This window comes from Epinephelus fuscoguttatus, linkage group LG19 (genome assembly GCF_011397635.1).
Source record: "Epinephelus fuscoguttatus linkage group LG19, E.fuscoguttatus.final_Chr_v1".
NCBI classification, from domain to species: domain Eukaryota; kingdom Metazoa; phylum Chordata; class Actinopteri; order Perciformes; family Serranidae; genus Epinephelus; species Epinephelus fuscoguttatus.
In genome coordinates this window covers 40,824,356-40,848,548 of record NC_064770.1, presented here as the reverse complement: position 1 = coordinate 40,848,548, position 24,193 = coordinate 40,824,356, and the positions used below count along the sequence as shown (strand labels likewise).

At 44.3% G+C, this 24,193-nt stretch overlaps 1 protein-coding gene across 2 annotated transcripts in view; it reads right to left on the bottom strand.

The window, feature by feature from the left end:
* Window positions 1-222: 222 nt before the first annotated feature.
* arhgap27l (Rho GTPase activating protein 27, like) overlaps window positions 223-24,193 on the bottom strand; it is a 47,828-nt gene continuing 23,857 nt past the window's right edge. The window contains exons 4-22 of one of the 2 annotated variants that reach the window (XM_049560363.1): window positions 20,576-20,794; window positions 18,865-19,032; window positions 18,630-18,794; window positions 18,415-18,480; window positions 18,259-18,306; window positions 18,090-18,182; window positions 14,959-15,039; window positions 14,326-14,391; window positions 13,106-13,173; window positions 12,916-13,003; window positions 12,139-12,240; window positions 8,492-8,590; window positions 8,319-8,385; window positions 7,924-8,043; window positions 7,535-7,633; window positions 7,027-7,104; window positions 6,206-6,340; window positions 5,365-5,470; window positions 223-3,649 (exon numbers count right to left, since the gene is read on the bottom strand). In XM_049560363.1, the coding sequence (XP_049416320.1) occupies window positions 3,472-3,649; window positions 5,365-5,470; window positions 6,206-6,340; window positions 7,027-7,104; window positions 7,535-7,633; window positions 7,924-8,043; window positions 8,319-8,385; window positions 8,492-8,590; window positions 12,139-12,240; window positions 12,916-13,003; window positions 13,106-13,173; window positions 14,326-14,391; window positions 14,959-15,039; window positions 18,090-18,182; window positions 18,259-18,306; window positions 18,415-18,480; window positions 18,630-18,794; window positions 18,865-19,032; window positions 20,576-20,794 (2,046 nt within the window). In that variant the 3' untranslated portion in view covers window positions 223-3,471. The remainder of the gene's footprint in view (window positions 3,650-5,364; window positions 5,471-6,205; window positions 6,341-7,026; window positions 7,105-7,534; window positions 7,634-7,923; window positions 8,044-8,318; window positions 8,386-8,491; window positions 8,591-12,138; window positions 12,241-12,915; window positions 13,004-13,105; window positions 13,174-14,325; window positions 14,392-14,958; window positions 15,040-18,089; window positions 18,183-18,258; window positions 18,307-18,414; window positions 18,481-18,629; window positions 18,795-18,864; window positions 19,033-20,575; window positions 20,795-24,193) is intronic. The other variant, XM_049560364.1, reaches the window with a different exon arrangement.

Sequence of the window (24,193 nt, the reverse complement as noted above, 5' to 3'; positions counted from 1 at the left end):
AATGGGCTGAAAACATTCCAATATTTGGGCATGGGGCATTTTATTTTTTATATTTCGGACTTCTGGTTTTAATATTGTTGTAAAAGCATCTATAAATAAATTGGATTTATAAAAGTCACAGTTTTCAGTTTCTTGTATCAGGTGTGATGTAAGTCAGAAGTTCAGAGGAGGATTTTATATGAGAGTTACTGTCAGGAGACGAAACACTCGAGAACACTGACATAAAGATCAGTTTTATTTTTATTAAAGCTCAGTAAAATACCCTCTTATGTACAGACTTTAATCTGCTAATCTTCCAAGTTAACTTTGTTCTATATCTGTAATACATATAAACTCAATACTATAAAAACACAGCATTGTACAGATTAACATTTCTATAATTCATCTGACAAACAGCAGTAAAAATGTTGCTGTAAATTTTATCCCTTAAAAAGACACTAACATTTCTGTAAATCCTCTTTTTCTGTCTTTAATAACTCTGAAGTCCCTCAGGGAAACATCCTGGGTCCTCCAAACTTCCTGTTAAAACTTATTTAAATTTAGAAAAACACTTTAATAAACCCTCTGTCTTTGTTCTCTGTCTTTAATGACTAGATCGAGGATGTGTTTAGCCTAGCTTAGCACAAAGATTATGATTTTGTATTTGAGTTGTCGACAGTCTAAAACACTTCATCCTGTATGTGACTGATTTTGATCCAGTGCTTAAGGTCTTGTTCTTTTTAAGCTTAGGTAAGACATATACTTGGTATCAACACATAGGAAAGGACTTTTCTGTGCAAATCTGTGTTCTCCAGTGTCAGTGAATGCAACACAGACTGATGGTTGTTGTACTGGTGGATACTGGGAACACATCAGCTCTTATTTACACACTGAGACTCTGTGAACACATGAACACGTAAACTAATGTGTGACTGTGGAGGATCCAGTGACCGTCTACATGTAAAAGCTAAATCTGATCTAACGATCGGACACTGACGCCTGAACAGCAGCAGAGTTCAGCAGCAATAAAGATGCCACTGGCTGCCTGAATATAACACAGTGAGCAGGTACTACTTGAGACAATCAGCATTAAGCCTGGACCTCGTTGTTGATCTTTGAACCTCAGACTGATTTTAATGCCCTCGGTCAGACAGTTCTCACATATTCATCAACTACCGTAAAACTTCTATTAGAAGCCCAGGCTATTATTTGCTTAAATCACTGAACTGTATTTGAGACAGGCCTTTAATTCCTCTCACACAAACTGTTGCTCAGCAAAGATCAAGAAATACAATCAGACTGTTGATGTAAACCAGTCTGAATATTACTGTATAAACATGAGTCTTCAGATCATAAATCAGTTATGAATCATTGATCTGATCTGACTCTGACAGACGGAGCATCAGAGAGAGTTACAGCACGTGACACACCGACACAACTCCACTTTATCCTGTTCAAACAATCCTCACAACATGGATTCATTGTTATACTGTAAAAACCCTTTTGGTTCTTTTGCTGTGAGGACCCTTACAGACTGAGGGGTGATCCAGGAACAGACACAGAATCTGAGGTACACAACGACCTGCTTTATACATCTGAAGAGCTCCAATAAAAATGAACTGATGGTAACAGACCTGGGGTCGTATTCACAAAGCGTCCTCGTGCTAAGAGTCGCTCCTCGTGACGAAATTCTAAGAAAGTTTTTAAAATTGTGACCCACTAAGGGGTGTGTCTGTGACAACCAATCACATCTGTTAAAAGAAAGCCCCACACCTACCAACAGGGTCGAGCACACCTTGAGAGTTGCTCTGAGAACTTTCCTAAATCGCTCCTGAGGTCAGACTCCTTACTTCAAGTTTTTAGTCTAAGTTAGCAGCTCTCTGTTTGTGAATACAGCTGCAGGCCTCTAATAGAGACAGGCCTTTATTTGTCTAAATGTGTAGCTACACCAAACAAAAACAACAACAAACAAACAGGAGAACCCAACTGGACTTTACATTTTTAATTTGTTTGGGAACCGTAAAAAGATCCTATGTTCCCTCATTCTTCTGTTGAGGTGTCACATCTGAATGGGAACAGTCTCATGTTTAGGTGGGCAGTTTTAAGTCAACAGGTGGCCGATGGTGAGCGTCTCACTCAGTCTTTGTGGTGTGTCCCTCATCAGCCCCCACTGACTCTTTTTTGGGGGGCTGATTCAACATGTTGAATCAACATCAGAGCCCGTCAGTGAATGACCTCCCTCTGACTGTCGGCTGAGCTCAGGTGAGGAGCAGAGGAGCGTCCGTGGGTAAAGGAGGAGCTAAAGTCCAAAACCAACTTGTTCTATGAGGTCAGATTATTTTTCTCTTCAGCAGAAACGTTTCCTGATGGTTTGTGTTCTTGTTCACTGGCGCACGGTAAATATGCTCTGATTGTGTTGTTCATGTGCTAACTGGCTAACTAGCATCAAGATGCTCTTCCTGTTGATGAAGACAGACGACCGCCGTCTGCTGCTGTGGAGAGTCATTTCCTCTCAGCAGGAGCAGAACGGACGAGCTGATTGGTCGTCAGCTGAAGTCTCTGAAGGTTCAAAGATATTTTATGTGTTTAAGTTGGTCTGAAGATCCGTTGCCATACTCCAGTTTGTCTTCAGACACAAGAACTCTCTCCTCTTAGAACCAGTCCAGGGTTCTAGGTGGTTCCACCGGGGTCGTTTAAGGCTCTGTGGTTTGGTGGTGAGACAGAGGTGCCATTCAGCCAACAGACTGCAGGTTTAATCCTGTGAACTTTAACGTCCACAAGAATTAGTGAAAAACAAAGAAAAAAAGGATGTTTTGTTCTAGAGTTCTACAAGGTTCCAAAATGATCTGAGACCTGTGTGAATAGTTCTCACTCTCAGTGTGACGTTGGGTTTGGGGTTTTATTCAGGTGCAGAGTTGGTGTGTTTGGTTTGGTCTATTGTCTTGACAGCAAAGTGAGGCTGTGGTAAAGGTTTCAGAACCAGTCCAGGGTTCTAGGTGGATCCACTCAGAGTATAACATGGTTTGGTGGTCTGCTGATGAGAGAATTATATACTCAACAGGTTCCATGTTACACACTCTATTAATTTATATGTCCACGGATTGTAGAAAGGAGGAGAGGATGTTTGGTTCCAGAGTTCTTTAAGAGTTCTTTAAAGGTTCCAGATGAACTTGTTGGAACATTTTTCCACAAAGGGATAAATTTGTTTTTTTTAGTGTCTCTGTTTGGTCGGTTTCCTTGATGGAGTAGTGAAGTTTTCAGACTGAGTTCTACATAGTTCCACTCTGGTTCTATGTGGCTCATTGGAGACACAGTGGTAATGGGGGGCAGGTTCCAGTTTCAGTCCTCAGTGAACTTTGGTCTGAGAGGAGGTGATGATTGGTTCTAGAAGGTTCTCTGACACAGTGGAAGATCTTTAAGCGAGTGTGATGATGTTTGGGAGAACTCCATGAGGTTCTCAGAGGGTTCTGAAGGTTCCACAGGAAGTTCCTCCTAGCTCTGGGAGAAGATGGTCTGGAACTCGTTGAGCATGAGCTCCACTATCTGGCTCTGGAACACCATGTGGATCGTCATATTGGCTGACTCGGTCTGTGGGCGGAGCAACGTGGGGCCGAAGACGATGGCGACGCTCTGAACCGACATCCTGTTGGCGTCCTTGTTCTCGATCACCCTGCAGAGAGACAGAGAGAGCGGTTCCTGTTTCAGTGTGAGCAACTCACAGGACAATGGTCAACTCTTAAACAACTAGTATGTCCTCACAAAACTGGACAACAAACTACACATTTTTTTGTTCTTCATCATGTGAACTGATCACTGTCACCTGAAGCTTCCAGGTGTAACGACCAGACTGTGACATCACATCCTGTCTGTTGTTGTGGACTGAGGACAGATGTGTCCGTTTAGTCCTGGTGTGACTAAAACGTCTCCCGGCTGGTTTCACAGAGACAACCTGTCCTGAGTCTGACAGACTGATGTCTGAGTTTATCAGGTGCCATCATGTCTTCACCATCACCAGTAAGACCAGTTTGAGAAAGACAGGAAGTCTCTGGAGACGTGACTGGTCAAATGTGTTGCCGTACCAAACTACAAACATTATTAATCATAAATAAAGTTTCAATCATCTGATCAGGTTTTGTCCACTCTTGAGTCGGCTGCAGACTGACTCTGCAGAGATGGCTGCCATCTTGTTTTTACATGGATTAGTGTGTTGTTGTCTTACGGCCACTAGATGGCACATAAAAGTGTCCATGGACAAGGACAACAGGTCTGAGTTAAGTAGAATGAAGTTTAAGGTGCAGCAAACCCAAAATGTGATGTCCTCATGTGAGGACGCAGCGTCTCAGGAGGCTTTGCAGACAACCCTACTCATGTTTACAGTGAACATCCATTTTCATCCGCTGATCCGGGGCCGGGTCACGGGGGCAGCAGCCAAGCAAAGCACCCCAGACGTCCCTCTCCCCAGCAACACTTTCCAGCTCCTCCTGGAGGACCCAGAGGTGTTCCCAGGCCAGACAAGATATATAGTCCCTCCAGCGTGGTCTGCCCCGGGGCCTCCTACCAGTGGGACGTGCCCAGAACACCTCTAACAGGAGGCGCCCAGGAGGATCCTGATCAGATGTTGAACCACCTCGACATGAAGGAGCAGCGGCTCTACTCCGAGCTCCCTCCGGATGTCTGACTCCTCCCCCTATCTCTAAGGCTGAGCCCAGACACCCTACAGAGGAAACTCATTTCAGACGCTTGTATCTGTGACCTCATTCTTTCAGTCACTACCCAGAGCTCATGACCATAGGTGAGGGTTGGGACGGAGATGGACCAGGAAATTGAAAGCTTTGCTTTCTGGCTCAGCTCCCTCTGAACCACGACAGACCGGCGCAGCACCCGCATCACTGCAGAAGCTGTTTTCAGATGCACTACGTGACGGCACATGACACCTTGATTTTTGCACCACAGTCCGACTCATTGGTCCGATGTTGTGAGTAAATGAAGACACTCATCAATCTGAAGACAGAAGAACAGCTTTTACTTCAGGGAAGCAACAGAGGAATCTTTGTCCACGTGTTCCTGCAGAATCTAAAACCGGTTTCCCTTCTCATCGCTCGTACTGCATCATTAACAAACCAGAAACTGATTTGAGTTTTCCACTTCCTGTCAGCTGTCGGAGGTTAATAGTTAACCCCTCGTTTATCCTCTGCAGTCACACACCTCATCAGGAACAACAGAAGAAACCTTGTTAAGCTAACGTCAGATATTTCCTGATCTGATCCTCTCAGGTTCAACACGCTCTGAGCTGTGAGTCTCTGCAGGTCAGTCCTCCCCTCTGGATTCTACCAGATCAAACAGTGAACAGACTTCAGGCTGTACGGAGCCTCGGGGTGAACTCACCTGCGCAGGTGTCTGAACAGCAGCTCCATGGTGTCGTGGTTCGGCAGAGGCAGAGAACGAACCAGGTCCTTCATGTAGGAGACTCTCAGGCTGTAGTCTGGAACTTCTGCACAGAAACAAACACACAGAGACGCTTCAAACACTCTGACACTTCCTGTTCAAGACCGAGGATCACGCCGTTATCACGCTTCGCCATCGTGTATGGAAGGTATGATCATGGAGGACAGAGCGGGCTCGTCTTTAAGCAGCTGAGGTTAAAGGCTTGTTAGCGATGCGTCAGGCCTGCACAGAATCGACCGCCGCACATTTTGTGACGGTTACATCTACGTCACACATCATCCTCACTTTGAGCCCGACACTGCAGAGCATGATGGGGAACGCCCAGCTCTCAGCTGATCTAACAGCTGATTGGTTTAGTGTTCAACCCCAATGAGCCTGAAAACAGCACTGAATCAGCGTCTGTAGAAAATGGACGGGACGGCTAATGTGTGCGACCCGCTGCAAGCTGCTGTTAGCAGTTAGCAGCTAACTCAAACGATGAGGTCCAGGAGCTCCTTCCCCTCTGAGCACAGGACGAGATGAGCTGCCATATAACAGGGAGGCTACATGATGTTACTGACATGTGATTTCATTGTTATGTTGAGGTCACACTGGGCGTGAATAAAACAGCTGGTGCGAGTGAATTTGAGGTAAAGTCAAAATGAAGACATGATTAGACGCGAAAGGCACAAATTCAGCAGTGTGATGTCACATCAGGATGTGATGTCAGTGTTGGTGTCATGTGAACAGGATGTGATGTCAGTGTTGGTGTCATGTGAACAGGATGTGATGTCAGACTGACGGATGGCGGCGATGAACTTGTCGAAGCAGCTGAAGGGAAACAGCGGCTCTGGAAGCTCCCGAAGGAAAAGCTTCAGTGCTCCGGTGATCACGTGGATCTCCTCCCACTGTCCGTCCTCCAGGTCCAACTGCTCCTCTGCAGGGACGACCACAGGGGAGGGACACAGAGACAAGAGGGGACACAGAGACAAGAGAGGACACAGAGACAAGAGAGGACACAGAGACAAGAGGGGACACACAGACAAGAGAGGACACAGAGACAAGAGATGACACAGAGACAAGAGGGGACACAGAGACAAGAGAGGACACAGAGACAAGAGATGACACAGAGACAAGAGGGGACACAGAGACAAGAGGGGACACAGAGACAAGAGATGACACAGAGACAAGAGGGGACACAGAGACAAGAGGGGACACAGAGACAAGAGAGGACACAGAGACAAGAGGGGACACAGAGACAAGAGGGGACACAGAGACAAGAGGGGACACAGAGACAAGAGATGACACAGAGACAAGAGATGACACAGAGACAAGAGGGGACACAGAGACAAGAGATGACACAGAGACAAGAGGGGACACAGAGACAAGAGGGGACACAGAGACAAGAGATGACACAGAGACAAGAGGGGACACAGAGACAAGAGATGACACAGAGACAAGAGATGACACAGAGACAAGAGGGGACACAGAGACAAGAGGGGACACAGAGCTTCAGTTAGAAAGAAACCAGCTGCTGCAGAACAGACACACACACACACACACACACACACACACACAGACAGACAGACAGACAGACAGACACACAGACAGACAGACAGTTACCATGATCAGCTTTGTGTCGTAGTTTCTGGATCACAGCCAGGTTTCCACTCACTCTGTAGATCCCGTCCACGTCCAGACCTGAACACACACACACACACACACACACACACAGTTACACAGTGCACTTTTAACAGTTTAAACTGACTACGTGATTTTTCCGAAATATTAACAGTTTAAACTTAGTCCATGACTTTTCTGAAAATTTGTGACTTCGGAAACTTTTAAGAGTTTTAACTACTTTTGTGACTATTCTGAAACTTTTAACAGTTTAAACTGATTCCTTGACTTTTCCGAAATGTTTAACCAATTCTGTTTAACACTGATTATTAATGTTTAATGTCTTCTTCATGGTGTGAATCAGCTGATCCGTTTCTTTCAGTTCTGATCAATGAAGGAATTCTGACCAGGAGAAGATGCAGTCCTCACTGATCTGACACACTGCACCTTTAAATGTGTGTGTGTGTGTGTGTGTGTGTGTGTGTGTGTGTGTGTGTGTGTGTGTGTTTACCTCTCCTCTCCACCGCTCTGATACACTTCTCTACAAACTTTGGGATGGTGGCGTTCTCTCTGTGACACAGAGTGTCCAGGTGACAGCCGAACACGTTGTCTGGACACCAGAGAGGAGACGTTCATCAACAGGGCTCAGTACAGACTACAAACAACATGGTGGCCACGTTTTCTGTCTGTCTGTCTGTGTGTCCATGTGTCTGTGTGTCTGTCTGTCTGTCTGTCTGTCTGTCTGTCTGTGTGTCCATGTGTCTGTGTGTCTGTCTGTCTGTCTGTCTGTCTGTCTGTGTGTCTGTCTGTCTGTGTGTCTGTCTGTCTGTACACGGTTTACACGCGGCCCTGAGTGATGACCATCTGGTCACCATGGAAACAGCTGAGGTGTCAGGTTACCTCTGATGTAGCCCTTCTCTTTAACGCTCTGCAGCGTCGGCCGGCGCTGGAGGAAACGTCGTAGTTTGGTCCGAACTCGTCTCTGCTCAGAGTCAGCTGATCCTGATGAATTCCTGGTCGCTGAAGCACAGAAGAAGAAGAACGTGGGAGGTGTGAGCATGACAGGAAGCACACGTACAGATAACATGTTTACCTGCTGATGTAAACGTGTTATGACATCATCCAGCTGCTGATGGGAGACACGCTAACAGAGACAATAAACCTGACGCTGTCTCTGTCCTCCATGTTCTCTCTGTCTCACTCTCACATGTTCTTTCACTTTAAATAGAAACAGGAAGTTGATTCCTGACATCAGAACCAGGAGCTTCTGAAAGTGTGACATCATCAAGACTCACATGTCCTTTTCCTGTCTTTGTCCTCTTTGTCTGAAGCAGCGTCGTCCTCGTCGTCTTCGTCCAGTTCCTGAAAGATCAAACTACTTTATCACAGCAGCAGCAGCTGACCTCAGATCAGTTTTATCATGACGTCATCACAGCCGTGTGTGTGTGTGTGTGTGTGTGTGTGTTACCAGCTGTCTGATGGTGTCCTGCATCACTTTAAGCCAATCACTGATGATGTTCTCGATGTCGTACTGCATCAGGTACTCGCAGCCCTGACGAGTCTTCAGCTGCACAACAACAACAACAACACCACGGTCACACACTTCGCCACACCTACAGGTTACCACAGCAACCACAGCCATGGTAACCACGGTAACCACAATAACGCACCCAACAAGAGTGGTAACAACACGTTCTCATCCCAAGTCATCATATATCGCCACTCGATCATTGCCAATCACATCTACGTATCATGTGCCAGGTATCTTCCTGCGTTTGTTGTTGACGTTCCAGCACCGACAAACGTCGCTGGTGTCTGACGCCTAAAACACTCAGTCCGTTTCCATGACGACAGAGAAAACAGGTTTATATAAATCCCTGTAAACATGTTAGTGTGAGTGAAATGGTCCTCAAGTGAATTTGTCACAGTGGGACTAACACACCCAGATCATGTGACTATTACTTGACTCTTCCGAAACTTTTAGGAGTTTTAACTAATTCCATGACTTTTCCGAAACTTTTAAGAGTTTTATAAATTCTGTGACTTTTCCGAAACGTTTGACAGTTTTAACTGCTTCCGTGACTTTTCCAAAACTTTTGAGAGTTTTAACTGATTCCATGACTTTTCCGAAACTTTTAAGAGTTTTATAAATTCTGTGACTTTTCCGAAACTTTTAACAATTTAAACTAATTCTGTGACTTTCCTGAAACTTTTGACAATTTAAACTAATTCTGTGACTTTTGCGAAACTTTTAAGTTTTAACTGATTCCGTGACCTTTCCAAAACTTTTAACACTTTTAACTAATTCCATGACTTTTCCAAAACTTACAAGAATTTAAACTAGTTATGTGACTTTTCTGAAACTTTAAGGAGTTTTAACTAATTCCGTGACTTTTCTGAAACTTTTGAGAGTTTTAACTAATTCCGTGACTTTTCTGAAACTTTAAGGAGTTTTAACTAATTCTGTGATTTTTCTGAAACTTTTGAGAGTTTTAACTGATTCCGTGACTTTTCCAAAACTTTTAACAGTGTAAACTAATTTCTTGACTATTCTGAAACTTTTCACTAGTTACGTGACTTTTCCGAAACTTACAGGAATTTAAACTAGTTATGTAACTTTTCTGAAACTTTTGAGAGTTTTAACTAATTCCGTGACTTTTTTGAAACTTTTAAGAGTTTTATCAATTCTGTGACTTTTCCGAAACCTTTAACAATTTAAACAAATTCCGTATTTTTCCGAATTCAGTCTTAACTGATTCCATGAATTTTCCAAAACGTTTAACTAATTCCGTGTGTAGGACTAACACACCCAGATCATGTGACTCCTGCATGTATACAGTCAATCAGACCCAAACTGGCCAAGGCGCTCTGAGCATGCTCCACAGTTTCCGCCCCGGGCTTTGACCCGGAAGTCCAATAGCATTAAATGTGTAAGAGAAGAAGAAGCCGGTAACAACATGGAGAAATCTACATCCAGAGCCGTGACTTTTTGGACGGACCAAATGTACAGAGCTGTAAAGTTGTCCACCATGGTAGCAGTTAGCTGCTAGCTAACCGTAGCTAACTTGTTTGTCCATTGTTTGGTCTGTGACGTAATAGGTCAACAGGAAAAAGGTCCAATACTAACAAGCTGAAAGGGGGCATATCTCCACCTATCGTAGAGGAGTCGCACATACTTGGCTCAATAAATGGATTCCCCTCCCGTGCTTGTATACTGGGACAAGGACAGTAGGCCAGAGTTGAGACCAGGACTCAGAGTTGCAGTCCTAAACGCCTCTCTGAGCTTCTAGTTCAGTTACCCAGCCATAGTTTTCATAGTTTTATACAAACGGTGTCTGTCCCCCGACCACCTAAATTATTTAAATCTAAAATTAAACAAAGAGGAGTTGTGCATAACAACCTCATAAAAATTAAAACCTCTTCTGTGACAGAAAGACAAAACAGGAGAATTAAATGCGGACTGTTAAATATCAGGTCTCTATCGTCTAAAGCAGTGTTAGTAAACGAATTAATATCAGATAATCATATTGATTTACTCAGTCTCACTGAAACCTGGCTGTGTCCAGATGAATATGTTAGTCTAAATGAGTCCACTCCTCCCAGTCATAATAATACCCACATTCCTCGAGGCAGCGGCCGAGGAGGGGGAGTTGCAGCCATTTTTAACTCTAGTCTGTTAATCAGTCCTAAACCTAAACTAGATTATAATTCATTTGAAAGCCTCGTTCTTAGTCTTTTACATCAGACCTGGAAAACCTCGCAGCCACTTTTATTTGTTATAGTGTACTGTGCTCCTGGCCCGTATTCTGAATTTGTATCTGAATTCTCAGAGTTTTTATCCAGTTTAGTTCTTAAATCAGATAAAGTTATTATTGAAGGCGATTTTAACATTCATGTTGACGTTGATAATGACTCCCTGGCTACCGCGTTTATCTCATTATTAGACTCCATTGGCTTCAGTCAGGGTGTACATGAACCTACTCATTGTTTTAACCATACCCTCGATCTAGTTCTGACGCATGGAATTGAAATTGATAACCTAACAGTCTTTCCACAGAATCCCTCGCTATCAGATCATTATCTGATTACTTTTGATTTCTTTTTACTCGATTACACGCCACTCAGCAACAGTTACTATACTAGATGTTTATCAGATAGTGCTGTCGCAAAACTTAAGGAAATGATTACTCCGTCGTTAAATTCAATACCAAGTCCCTCAGTAACAGAGGTTTCCTGTACCGACTTTAACCTCTCCCGAACTGATCATTTTGTTGATAGCGGCGTAGGCTCGCTGCGAACAACACTTGACTCTGTAGCTCCTCTTAAAAATCAATCAATCAATCAATCAATTTTATTTATAAAGCCCAATATCACAAATCACAATTTGCCTCACAGGGCTTTACAGCATACGACATCCCTCTGTCCTTATGACCCTCACAGCTGATCAGGAAAAACTCCCCAAAAAACCCTTTAACGGGGAAAAAACGGTAGAAACCTCAGGAAGAGCAACTGAGGAGGGATCCCTCTTCCAGGACGGACAGACGTGCAATAGATGTCGTACAGAACAGATCAGCATGATAAATTAACAAATTAACAATTATAGCCAGAACTATAACTATAATATTATTACTTTCATTAATGTTGTTGTAAGCTACTGTCATTACCTGCATCTCTCTCTCTCTCTCTCTCTCTCTCTCTGTCTGTCTCATTGTGTCATATGGATTACTGTTAATTTATCATGTTGATCTGTTCTGTACAACATCTATTGCACGTCTGTCCGTCCTGGAAGAGGGATCCCTCCTCAGTTGCTCTTCCTGAGGTTTCTACCGTTTTTTCCCCGTTAAAGGGTGTTTTGGGGAGTTTTTCCTGATCAGCTGTGAGGGTCATAAGGACAGAGGGATGTCGTATGCTGTAAAGCCCTGTGAGGCAAATTGTGATTTGTGATATTGGGCTTTATAAATAAAATTGATTGATTGATTGAAGTGATTAAATGTCCTTGTCCAGCTGTGACTGTAGCTACACTTCACTGTTTCCATGGAAACAGTGAAGTGACAAAGCGTCGGTATTTGACGAGTTCAGAAGGAGAACCGGCTGGCTGTAACCATGGTTATGTACCTCTAGAACGTTCTTCTTGGAGGACTTGTCTTTGGCGGCCCAGTCCACGGAGGCTCCTCTCAGCTCGACGGTGTATTCAGGAACAATCTGTGAGGATTTACTCTGAAGAACAGGAAGTCATCATCAGCTTAGTTTGATCTGTAGTCTGACTGTGCTTTGAGCTAAATGCTAACATTAGCTTGCTAACGTGCTCACAGTCACAATGCTACATGCTAATGTTTAGCATATCTCTCACAGTTTTCAGAATAAAGCTTGTGAATGAAACAGCTGTGGGCTGTTTGTGGCTGCTGATTGGTCAGACATGCAGACGTCTCTGTGACCAGAGAACGTTAGCACGTGATGTTTTATGTTCTGCAGGGATGATGTTTTTCTGAAGTTGGCGTCGTCCTGGTTCCCTCGTTAAACAGCCACTGTGATCATCTTCAGGAGGAAGTGATCTACAGCGCTGACAGATGGGTGGAGACGTTATGTTGGGCGTGATGACGTGTTGTCGTCTCATCTTGTCAAAGACACATGAAGCTGTAAACTGACAGCGGAGTATTCACTGACGTCTCTTTAGCTCGTGTTAACCACAGACCTCATTTCACACAACTTCAAGACCAGGGAACAGGAAGTGCTAACGTGCTAACATGCTAACTCTTTCCTGCGTTGTAGGACTCACTCCTGGAGAACTCTTCGTGTTTAAATATTATATTGTTGTAGGTGATGACCTCATGACGTGCTGTTACTACAGTGTGTATAACAGGAAGTGTTCCAGGATGTGCGACTGGTTCTTACAGCGTTCCCAGAGGGAGCAGATTTGGGGTCTTTGTGAAAGGTGAGGATGCCGCCATGGAGGACAGTCCAGGACTGACTCCAGTTCTTCCTGTCAACAACAACAACAACAACAACAAAGTGAACATGACGTGAAGAAAACTCAGCTCCACCCTTCAGGAGTCGAATCCATGATGTGACTTTAACGTCTCACCTTATCTTTTTACCGTTATCCACTACTTTGGTCTTATTGACGATTCCTGCTTTCTCCAGCAGATGGCACTGTGGAGACAGACAGACAGACAGACAGACAGGTGAGTCTTCAGGTTTCTTTAAACCTGCAGGTTGGCTTTGAAATATGACTCCTGTGTAAACATGGGAGTGGTGTGTGTGTATGTGTGTGTGTGTGTGTGTGTGTGTGTGTGTGTGTGTGTGTGTGTGTGTGTAACTCGGTCTGATCTCTTCACTGTGTGAACACCCTCCTGATAGAACCCTTCATACTGGAGCCTCCTCAGTAACTCCCCCTGAACCTCTAGAACATCGTCAAGTCCTTGAACTTCTTAAAAGATCCCTAGAATCTCTTCAAGGATCATTACAAGGTCCCCACAGAACCTTAGAACCTCCTCAGTGACCCATAATACCTCCTGATGAACAAATAAAACATTCTTAGGGACTCATAGAACCTCCAACACTTTATCAAGAGCCTTTAGAACATCTTTTCAGACGCCTAAACATCCTCAGTGACCCATAATGCCCCCTCAAGGACCTCTAGAACGTTCTCATGTCACTAACTTTAGTTTCATCTGTTTGTTTCTGCTCCAGTTTGTGTCGTGTTCCATTAAAGTTTCCTGTTTGATCAGATTTTATATTTGACTTTAAACATTTTCTATGAATGATGATGAAGATGATGATGAAGATATGACATGTCACAGTTTGATTCAACATGTGCTCAATGAGAAACAGAAGAGCAGCCAGTTCCTCAGTGTCACCCTGAGAACCCTCAGCAGAACCCTCAGCAGAACCCTCAGTTAGTGTGTGATTGGGGGTTAGTGCAGAAATGCTGGGGAACTTTCTGGGCTCGTTCAGTTCGTGACGTTCTGCCGGCGCCCTCTGGAGGCTGCAGTCTGGATGATTATAAGAACAGTTTAAAGACATGTCCTGACACGTGTGTCCAAAGTGGAATAACCTTTGAAATGTTCTGTAACATCCTGATGAGCCTGAAGCCAACAGCAGGGGGCGGCGTCTGTCTGACCCGCCCACAAACTCCTCAGAAACCAGTTAGTGTTTGATGTTAGTTTGGTTCTTCAGCTGTTAGAACTAAAGTTAGTGAGACACATGTGACCACGGCAACAACATGAGATCATACAGGATCAGCAATGTCTGACAGACGCTACCCGACAGACAGCCAGCAGCCAATCAGAGCTGAGGACCTACGTGCAGCTGGTGCGAGCCTGTGCTCCGGTCGGACAGGTTCCTCTTCAGGGGGTGTCTGTCAGAGAGCTTCATGAGGGATGACATCACAGGGGGGGAGGGGGGGGGTTAATTCAACGATGAATGAATGAATGAATGGATGAAGGGCAGTAGGTCAAGGTGTGATGGTGAGACAGGTGAGAGTGTGTCAGTCAGACAGGTGAGAGTGTGTCAGTCAGACAGGTGAGAGTGTGTCAGCGAGACAGGTAATTGTGTGTCAGTGAGACAGGTGAGTGTGTGTCAGTAAGACAGGTGAGAGTGTGTCAGTGAGACAGGTGAGAGTGTGTCGGTGAGACAGGTGAGAGTGTGTCAGTGAGACAGGTGAGTGTGTGTCAGTAAGACAGGTGAGAGTGTGTCAGTGAGACAGGTGAGAGTGTGTCAGTAAGACAGGTGAGAGTGTGTCAGCGAGACAGGTGAGAGTGTGTCGGTGAGACAGGTGAGAGTGTGTCAGTAAGACAGGTGAGAGTGTGTCAGCGAGACAGGTGAGAGTGTGTCGGTGAGACAGGTGAGAGTGTGTCGGTGAGACAGGTGAGAGTGTGTCTACCTGTGGACTGTCAGGTGAGTGTGTGTCAGTGAGACAGGTGAGAGTGTGTCTACCTGTGGACTGTCAGGTGAGTGTCTTCTGTTGGACACATCAGGGAAGTCAGACACGTTCCTCCTGTGGCTGTGAGCAAACGTCTGGAACACAGTCATTTTAAATACAGCTTCAGTTTCTATCAAAACTCTCAGATCCTTAAAATGATGTCATCGACTCGTTTACAAGTCTTTATCTTGTTTACACAAGTCTGTCTCTTGTTCACACATGTCATTATCTTGTTTACATGTCATTATCTTGTTTACACAAGTCTGTCTCTTGTTTACACATCTTTCACTTGTTTACAAGTCTTTATCTTGTTTACACAAGTCTGTCTCTTGTTTACACATCTTTCACTTGTTTACATGTCATTATTTTGTTTACACAAGTCTGTCTCTTGTTTACACATCTTTCACTTGTTTACAAGTCTTTATCTTGTTTACACAAGTCTGTCTCTTGTTTACACATCTTTCACTTGTTTACATGTCATTATTTTGTTTACACAAGTCTGTCTCTTGTTTACACATCTTTCACTTGTTTACAAGTCTTTATCTTGTTTACACAAGTCTGTCTCTTGTTTACACATCTTTCACTTGTTTACATGTCATTATCTTGTTTACACAAGTCTGTCTCTTGTTGATACGTGTCATTATCTTGTTTACAAAAGTCTTTCACTTGTTTACACGTCATTATCTTGTTTACAAAAGTCTTTCAGTTGTTTACACGTGTTATTATCTTGTTTACACAAGTCTGTCTCTTGTTTACACATGTCATTATCTTGTTTACACGTGTCATTATCTCGTTTACACAAGTCTTTCACTTGTTTACACGTGCCTTCACGTTGTTTACACGAGTCTGTTTCTTGTTTACACGTGCCATCTTGTTGTTTACACAAGTCTGTCTCTTGTTTACACATCTTTCACTTGTTTACATGTCATTATCTTGTTTACACAAGTCTGTCTCTTGTTTACACATCTTTCACTTGTTTACATGTCATTATCTTGTTTACACAAGTCTGTCTCTTGTTTACACATCTTTCACTTGTTTACAAGTCTTTATCTTGTTTACACAAGTCTGTCTCTTGTTTACACATCTTTCACTTGTTTACATGTCATTATCTTGTTTACACAAGTCTGTCTCTTGTTGATACGTGTCATTATCTTGTTTACACAAGTCTGTCTCTTGTTTACACATGTCATTATCTTGTTTACACGTGTCATTATCTCGTTTACACAAGTCTTTCACTTGTTTACACGTGCCTTCACGTTGTTTACACGAGTCTGTTTCTTGTTTACACGTGCCATCATGTTGTTTACACAAGTCTGTCTCTTGTTGATACGTGTCATTATCTTGTTTACACAAGTCTGTCTCTTCTTGATACGTGTCATTATCTTGTTTACACAAGTCTGTCTCTTCTTGATACGTGTCATTATCTTGTTTACACAAGTCTTTCACTTGTTTACACGTGTCATTTTCTTGTTCACACAAGTCTGTCTCTTGTTTACACAAGTCTTTCACTTGTTTACAAGTGTCATTATCTTGTTTACACAAGTCTTTCACTTGTTTACACGTCATTATTTTGTTTACACAAGTCTGTCACTTGTTTACACTTTCATTATCTCGTTTACACAAGTCTGTCTCTTGTTTACATGTTTCATTATCTTGTTTACACAAGTCTGTCTCTTGTTTACACGTGTCATCTTGTTTACACAAGTCTTTCACTTGTTTACACGTGTCATTTTCTTGTTCACACAAGTCTGTCTCTTGTTTACACAAGTCTTTCACTTGTCTACAAGTGCCATTATCTTGTTTACACAAGTCTTTCACTTGTTCACACTTTCATTATCTTGTTTACACAAGTCTGTGTCTTGTTTACACGCGTCATTATCTTGTTTACACACGTCTTTCACTTGTTAACACGTGTCATCTTGTTTACACAAGTCTTTCACTTGTTTACACGTGTTGTTTTCTTGTTCAGACAAGTCTGTCTCTTGGTTACACAAGTCTTTCACTTATTTACAAGTGTCATTATCTTGTTTACACAAGTCTTTCACTTCTTTACACGTGTCATTATCTTGTTTACACAAGTCTTTCACTTGTTTACACATGTCATTATCTTGTTTACACAAGTCTGTCTCTTGTTTACACGTGTTATCATGTTGTTTACACAAGTCTGTCTCTTGTTAACATGTGTTATTATCTTGTTTACACAAGTCTTTCACTTGTTTACAAGTGTCATTATCTTGTTTGCACAAGTCTTTCACTTGTTTACATGTGTTATAATGTTTACACAAGTCTGTCTCTTGTTTACACATATTATCATGTTGTTTACAGAAGTCTGTCTCTTGTTTACACGTGTCATTATCTTGTTTGGACAAGTCTGTCTCTTGTTTACACATGTCATTATCTTGTTTACACAAGTCTTTCACTTGTTTACATGTGTCATTATCTTGTTTACACAAGTCTGTCTCTTGTTTACACGTTTTATCATGTTGTTTACACAAGTCTGTCTCTTGTTAACATGTGTTATTATCTTGTTTACACAAGTCTTTCACTTCTTTACAAGTGTCATTATCTTGTTTGCACAAGTCTTTCACTTGTTTACATGTGTTATAATGTTTACACAAGTCTGTCTCTTGTTTACACATATTATCATGTTGTTTACAGAAGTCTGTCTCTTGTTTACACGTGTCATTATCTTGTTTGGACAAGTCTGTCTCTTGTTTACACATGTCATTATCTTGTTTACACAAGTCTTTCACTTGTTTACATGTGTCATTATCTTGTTTACACAAGTCTTTCACTTGTTTACAAGTGTTATAATGTTGTTTACACAAGTCTGTCTCTTGTTTACACGTGCCATCATGTTGTTTTCACAAGTCTGTCTCTTGTTTACATGTGTTATAATGTTGTTTACACAAGTCTGTCTCTTGTTTACACATGTCAGTATCTTGTTTACACAAGTCTTTCACTTGTTTACACGTGTTATAATGTTGTTTACACAAGTCTGTCTCTTGTTTACACGTGTTATAGTGTTGTTTACACAAGTCTGTCTCTTGTTTACATGTGTCATTATCTTGTTTACACAAGTCTGTCTCTTGTTTACACGTGTTATCATGTTGTTTACACGAGATGTCATGTTGGTGTGACTCACGTCTTCGGCCACGCTGTGTCTCCAGTTCCTGACCTGCACCGTTCCCTCCTCAGAAACTCCATTTCCCATCCGCCTCTGGGGTAAAGACGGCAGCTGGAACAATCAGTAAACGGACTGATTAACTAAAGAAAAGTCAGACGCACAAACCGTCTGACCTGTGATTGGTTACCTCCTGAAGATGAGCTCTGGGGATCCCGCCCACGTGCTGCTGAGGATTCTGGGAAAAAGAACCAGAGACAGATGGGAGGTCAGAGGTCACAGCTGAGGACACACCGGCATGTTTAAGGTGTAAAGTCAGACGGGTGTGTGTGTGTCGGAGTCGTACTGTTGTGAAGACGTCGTTGTTCTCGTTGTGTGTGTCGACAGGATAGTCTTCCTCAGGCAGCGGCGGCTTCACGTTCATCACACAAACAACACGTAATAAAGACAAGTCAGAAATGGACACTCGACTCATCAGATGTGGAATGACTTGTTTATGCAGGATGTGGGATCAGCTGACAGCGAGTTTAAACCTGAACATGACTTATGTGGTGATCGTACCGGGCCGGCGTCGTGCCTGCTGCTGGCCGTGGATCCTGGGAGGGGGGTGGGTGAGGAGGGGGAGAGCGGCTCTGGCGCGACCCATGACGTGGCGCCTGAGACGGGGTTGTAGTAGTAAAACCTCCCTGAGACTTCGTCGACCAGCTGCTCCCAGCCACAGGAACCCTGACAGGAAACAGTTTACAGTGAGTCAGTCAGAAACACGTTGATCCTAAAACCTGCCGGGGACTCGTACCTGAGAGGAGGCGGGGGACAGCACGGGGGAGGGGGACATCAGCTGTCCCCCCTCACTCCCTGTGGACGTGTCCCCGGTGGACGGGGCACCACGGGGGTCGGACCAGGTGGTCTGTCTGGTTACAGGATGGAAATAAAAGACCTTCCCACTGTCCTGGTCGGTGTGCACCTGAACACAACACAACAACACAGCAGAGTGTATTGAGATGGTACCTTCAGGTGCACTCTGTTTACTGCAGTAATAAGAAGAGTTTAAGATTTAGTCCACATTTTCAAGAAGCATCTGTTTATGTTTTGTTTACTTTACTTTTCCTTTTAAAGTTTGAATTCCGACAACAACAAATAAAAGTAACAAACTGACGCCGAGCGACAGAACGACTCAAACTACCTGAACAACAGAGACCAGTTCAGTTTTAAATATCGTTCCTCATCGTACAGTGAAATCCTCGGTGAGCTGCCGTCACTTCAGCTGAAGTTTGAAATGTCGTCTGTCCCGTCGAGCAGTCAGCTGCTCCTCAGGAACATGTGAGCTGTGAGTGGAACAAACCTGAACGGCTCCGATGACATCACGTTAAACTTTAATGACCTGACGCAGCAGATAGAGGTGGATTCAAACCAACGACTCAGCAACAGCAGCCACAGAACTCTACACACGTCTCAAACATGTCGGATATGAAGTGTGTGTCCAGGAAGGAGAAAAAAGACGTTGTGTCCAAATATGAGGACGTGTAAAAAAGAACATTAAAGTAACTTATGACATAAACACTGTAAACAACTGACAGAGAGTAAAAATATAAAGTTATAAACTGTGTTCACTTCACTGATGCTTCAACTCCTTTCAGCACTTTAACGTGAACCATCACTTCTGTCAGTCGTCACTTTTGTGTGCTGCCACTTCAGCTGTTTTCAGTCCCGCATCTCATCAACACTTCAGTTTCTCTCAGTGTTTCTGTCTCAGCTTCCTGAAAGGTCCCGACACAGCGAGCCGACAGACGCCCTCGTCTCTGCGCTGTGTAGCGCACCGTCGGCCCCGTCAGGTTTATTTCAGATGATTCAGGATGTTGAATCTGAGTCGCTGGTAGGTTGGTTATTCTACAGACTACAGAGACGTTACATTTGAACGTTATCACGTAGTAGACACGTTAAAATTGTACGTTTCAACAACGACGTAGTTAACGTGTGGTGACGTGCTGCAAAAGATCATGTGTTGGATTAAACACGCGGTTAGGAGGAACCATCTTTTCTGGAAACACGCCAACAGGTCACTAAAAAACACGTGGTGTTTGTTGGTTGAACGGCGGTCTGCAGCTTGGTTGGCGTCTCTACGAACTGTCACACCATCCGCTGCCCCACTCTGCCCTCTCCTCAAATCACTGCCGCTTTGTCAGCTATTTCAACGTCACATACCAACACACAGACACACCTTTCGTGGCGGTATGATACACACCAGACAGTGATTATTTCTGATGTTGCAAGCCACGGCTGAACTCGTCACATACCGCTGCTTTGTCAGCGGAAGTCGGTGTCAGACCGTGACGGACTGAGACGTTCTTCATGTCTGTATGATTCGCTCTGAACATCAGAAACAGCTGCTGCAGAAAACTACCGTGCGTCACCTGATGTCACATGATTTTAGTAACGGCCTAACCATGACGTGCTTTTATCCAGGAAGTTGCCTTCTCCTGGCGACTGGACTAATGAGGTCATCTTACCTGCCAGCCGTCCTGTGGGCTGATGGGGGAGGCGGGGCTTATCATCCCAGAGGAGGAGACTGAAGAGGAGGGGGTGTGGTCTGTGGTGATGGGGATATGGTCAGGAGGAGGTGATGAGGGGAGGGCGGGGCCAGAGACAGATATCTGAGGGACGGCCGGTTTCTTCAGAGACGAGACGTTAGCGTAGATCGGTGAGGTCGCGGTGACCACGCTGTGGTCCTACAGAGAGACAGAGTTTAAAGGGACAGTATGTCAGGAAACATTTAACCCTCTACAGACACAGACACCTGCTGCTTCAGAACTCAGTGAACAAATGAATGAATGAACGTTCAAACACAACATCTGGAGGAGCCGACAGAGGAGCAGCCGGTTCAGGGACATTTCCACCTGTTGGATCTGCTCTGTGACGACATGTCAGAGATGTTTACTGCTGATCTGAGCTGTTTGTTTAATGTGTTTGTGTTTGCTGATGAACTCTCTGTGTGTGTGTGTGTGTGTGTGTGTGTGGGTGGAGTGAGCTGCTGTCGGACAGGAAGTACCCCTCCTATGTTTTATAAACACACACAGACATGAGGACAGGCTGAAAAAGAGAGACTGTCCAATAAAAATCAGTCACCCATCAGTTTGTCTTGTTGATATGAAGGTTTGATTCTGGTTATTGATCTGTCTGCTGTTTGTTGTGTACGTGATGCAGTCATCAGTCAGCCGAGGAGAAAATCTGACTTCATCAAATCAAATAAACACGACTTTTGCTTGTTTGCTACACTGACATGAATCTGACCAACTTCACCTGATGATGAAACAGTGACTGAGCGTCCTAAACAATGTAAACACTGTAAACAATGTAAACAGAGACACTGTGTAATCAAGTTATATTCTGTTTGTCTGCACGCTAACACTGCGTATACACACAGGTGCAAACACTGTGTACACACAGGTGCTAACACTGCGTATACACACAGGCGCTAACACTGCGTATACACACAGGCGCTAACACTGCGTATACACACAGGCGCTAACACTGCGTATACACACAGGCGCTAACACTGCGTATACACACAGGCGCTAACACTGCGTATACACACAGGCGCTAACACTGCGTACACACACAGGTGCTAACACTGCGTATACACACAGGTGCTAACACTGCGTATACACACACAGGTGCTAACACTGCGTACACACAGCTGCTAACACTGCGTATACACACAGGTGCTAACACTGCGTATACACACACAGGTGCTAACACTGCGTACACACACAGGCGCTAACACTGCGTACACACAGGTGCTAACACTGCGTATACACACACAGGTGCTAACACTGCGTATACACACAGGTGCTAACACTGCGTACACACAGGTGCTAACACTGCGTATACACACAGGTGCTAACACTGCGTATACACACACAGGTGCTAACACTGCGTACACACACAGGCGCTAACACTGCGTATACACACAGGTGCTAACACTGCGTACACACACAGGCGCTAACACTGCGTACACACAGGCGCTAACACTGTGTATACACACAGGTGCTAACACTGTGTATACACACAGGTGCTAACACTGCGTACACACAGGCGCTAACACTGTGTACACACAGGTGCTAACACTGTGTATACACACAGGTGCTAACACTGTGTATACACACAGGTGCTAACACTGCGTATACACACAGGTGCAAACACTGTGTACACAGAGGCGCTAACACTGCGTATACACACAGGCGCTAACACTGCGTATACACACAGGCGCTAACACTGTGTACACACAGGCGCTAACACTGCGTACACACACAGGCGCTAACACTGCGCACTGTGTATACGCAGTGTTAGCGCCTGCGTATACACACAGGCGCTAACACTGCGTATACACACAGGCGCTAACACTGCGTACACACACAGGCGCTAACACTGCGTATACACACAGGTGCTAACACTGCGTACACACAGGCGCTAACACTGCGTATACACACAGGTGCTAACACTGCGTACACACAGGCGCTAACACTGCGTATACACACAGGCGCTAACACTGCGTACACACACAGGCGCTAACACTGCGTATACACACAGGCGCTAACACTGCAGCACAGTTACTTCCTGTTGAAACAGGATGTCTGGTTGTAATTGAATACTTTTATTCTGCACAGAAACAACACAGCAGCATGCTGACAGACTCAGGATCAGCTGAAACTCCTCTCAGTTTTCAACACATTGTCACAGGTCAGAGGTCACATCATCATCATCATCATCATCATCACCACACTACATCTCCTGTCAGCTGATCAGAGATCAGATCTAATTTCCTTGAGGATCTGTTAATAAAGAATCGTTGATCAGAGCATCAGTCTGTCTTAATGAGTCGGTTGTTTGTTTTAAAGTAAACAAAGCTGAAACAGTTCAGTCAGTGTGAACTTACCCATAATGCCTCTCTGATTGTGTCTGTAGGTTTAACTTTCCTCAACATCAGATTCCATCAGAAAAGCTGTTTCATGACTGCAGCTCTCCTCTCTGCAGCATATGGCCCCGCCCCCATGTTATCTGCAGCATGTGGCCCCGCCCCCATGTTATCTGCAGCATGTGGCCCCGCCCCCATTGTTATCTGCATCGTATGGCCCCGCCCCCATGTTATCTGCAGCATGTGGCCCCGCCCCCATGTTATCTGCAGCATGTGGCCCCGCCCCTGTGTGCAAATGGGCTGTCTGTGTTCTGAGTCTGAACTGGATCACAGGTTTGATGCTGGATCTCCACGTCACTTAATAACCTCAAACCTCTTTACAGAGGTTCCTCACAGACTAAAACAACCTCTTCAAGGACTTCTGGAGCCTTTTCAAGGACTTTTACAACCTTGTCAACCTCCTCAAGAACTGCTTGAACCTCTTTAGGGAAGGGTACGACCTCTTCAAGGACCCTATTAAACCTCTGTACAGATGTACAGGACTTCCTCTCAGACTAACAGAACGTGTTCAGGGCTCGTGGAGTCCTGTTTGTTTCCACATGTTCAAAATGACCTGTCCAGTAACGACAGACAGACAGACAGACAGACAGGCAGACAGGCAGACAGGCAGACGGTGGCGTTAGGATCATCAGACGTCTGCTGCTGAGACTCTTCATCATCATCATCCTCCTCCACAGAACTGTCCTCTCTTCCCTGTTTTTATCTTCAGAGTTCTGACGCCAACAAACGAGTCAACAGGAAGTTTATCAGCCACAGTCACATGACCGCTGCTCATTACACTGACCTGACATCTGTGATCCTGAACCACTGCTGCCCCCTGCTGCTCACCATCACCATCACCACCATAATCATCATCATCATCATCATCATCACCATCACTGTGTAACTACAGGAGGAAGTAGTAATCCCTGGATGTTTTCACCTCCTGCAGAATTCTTCCTCCATGAACGACTTTAAATCTGATCACACAGTCTGACCTCACACAGGGTACGTCCCAAGTCCCTTAAATTTACTGCTAACCAAATAACCTAGCCACCTTACCTAACTGTTTAGTCCCTCCCACTTAGGAAAACATTTAAGGAGTTAGGAGTGAGGAGTGAGGATTGCTGATAAGAGACATGAGATGGCCTTACTCTGAAGCGTCATGTAAAGT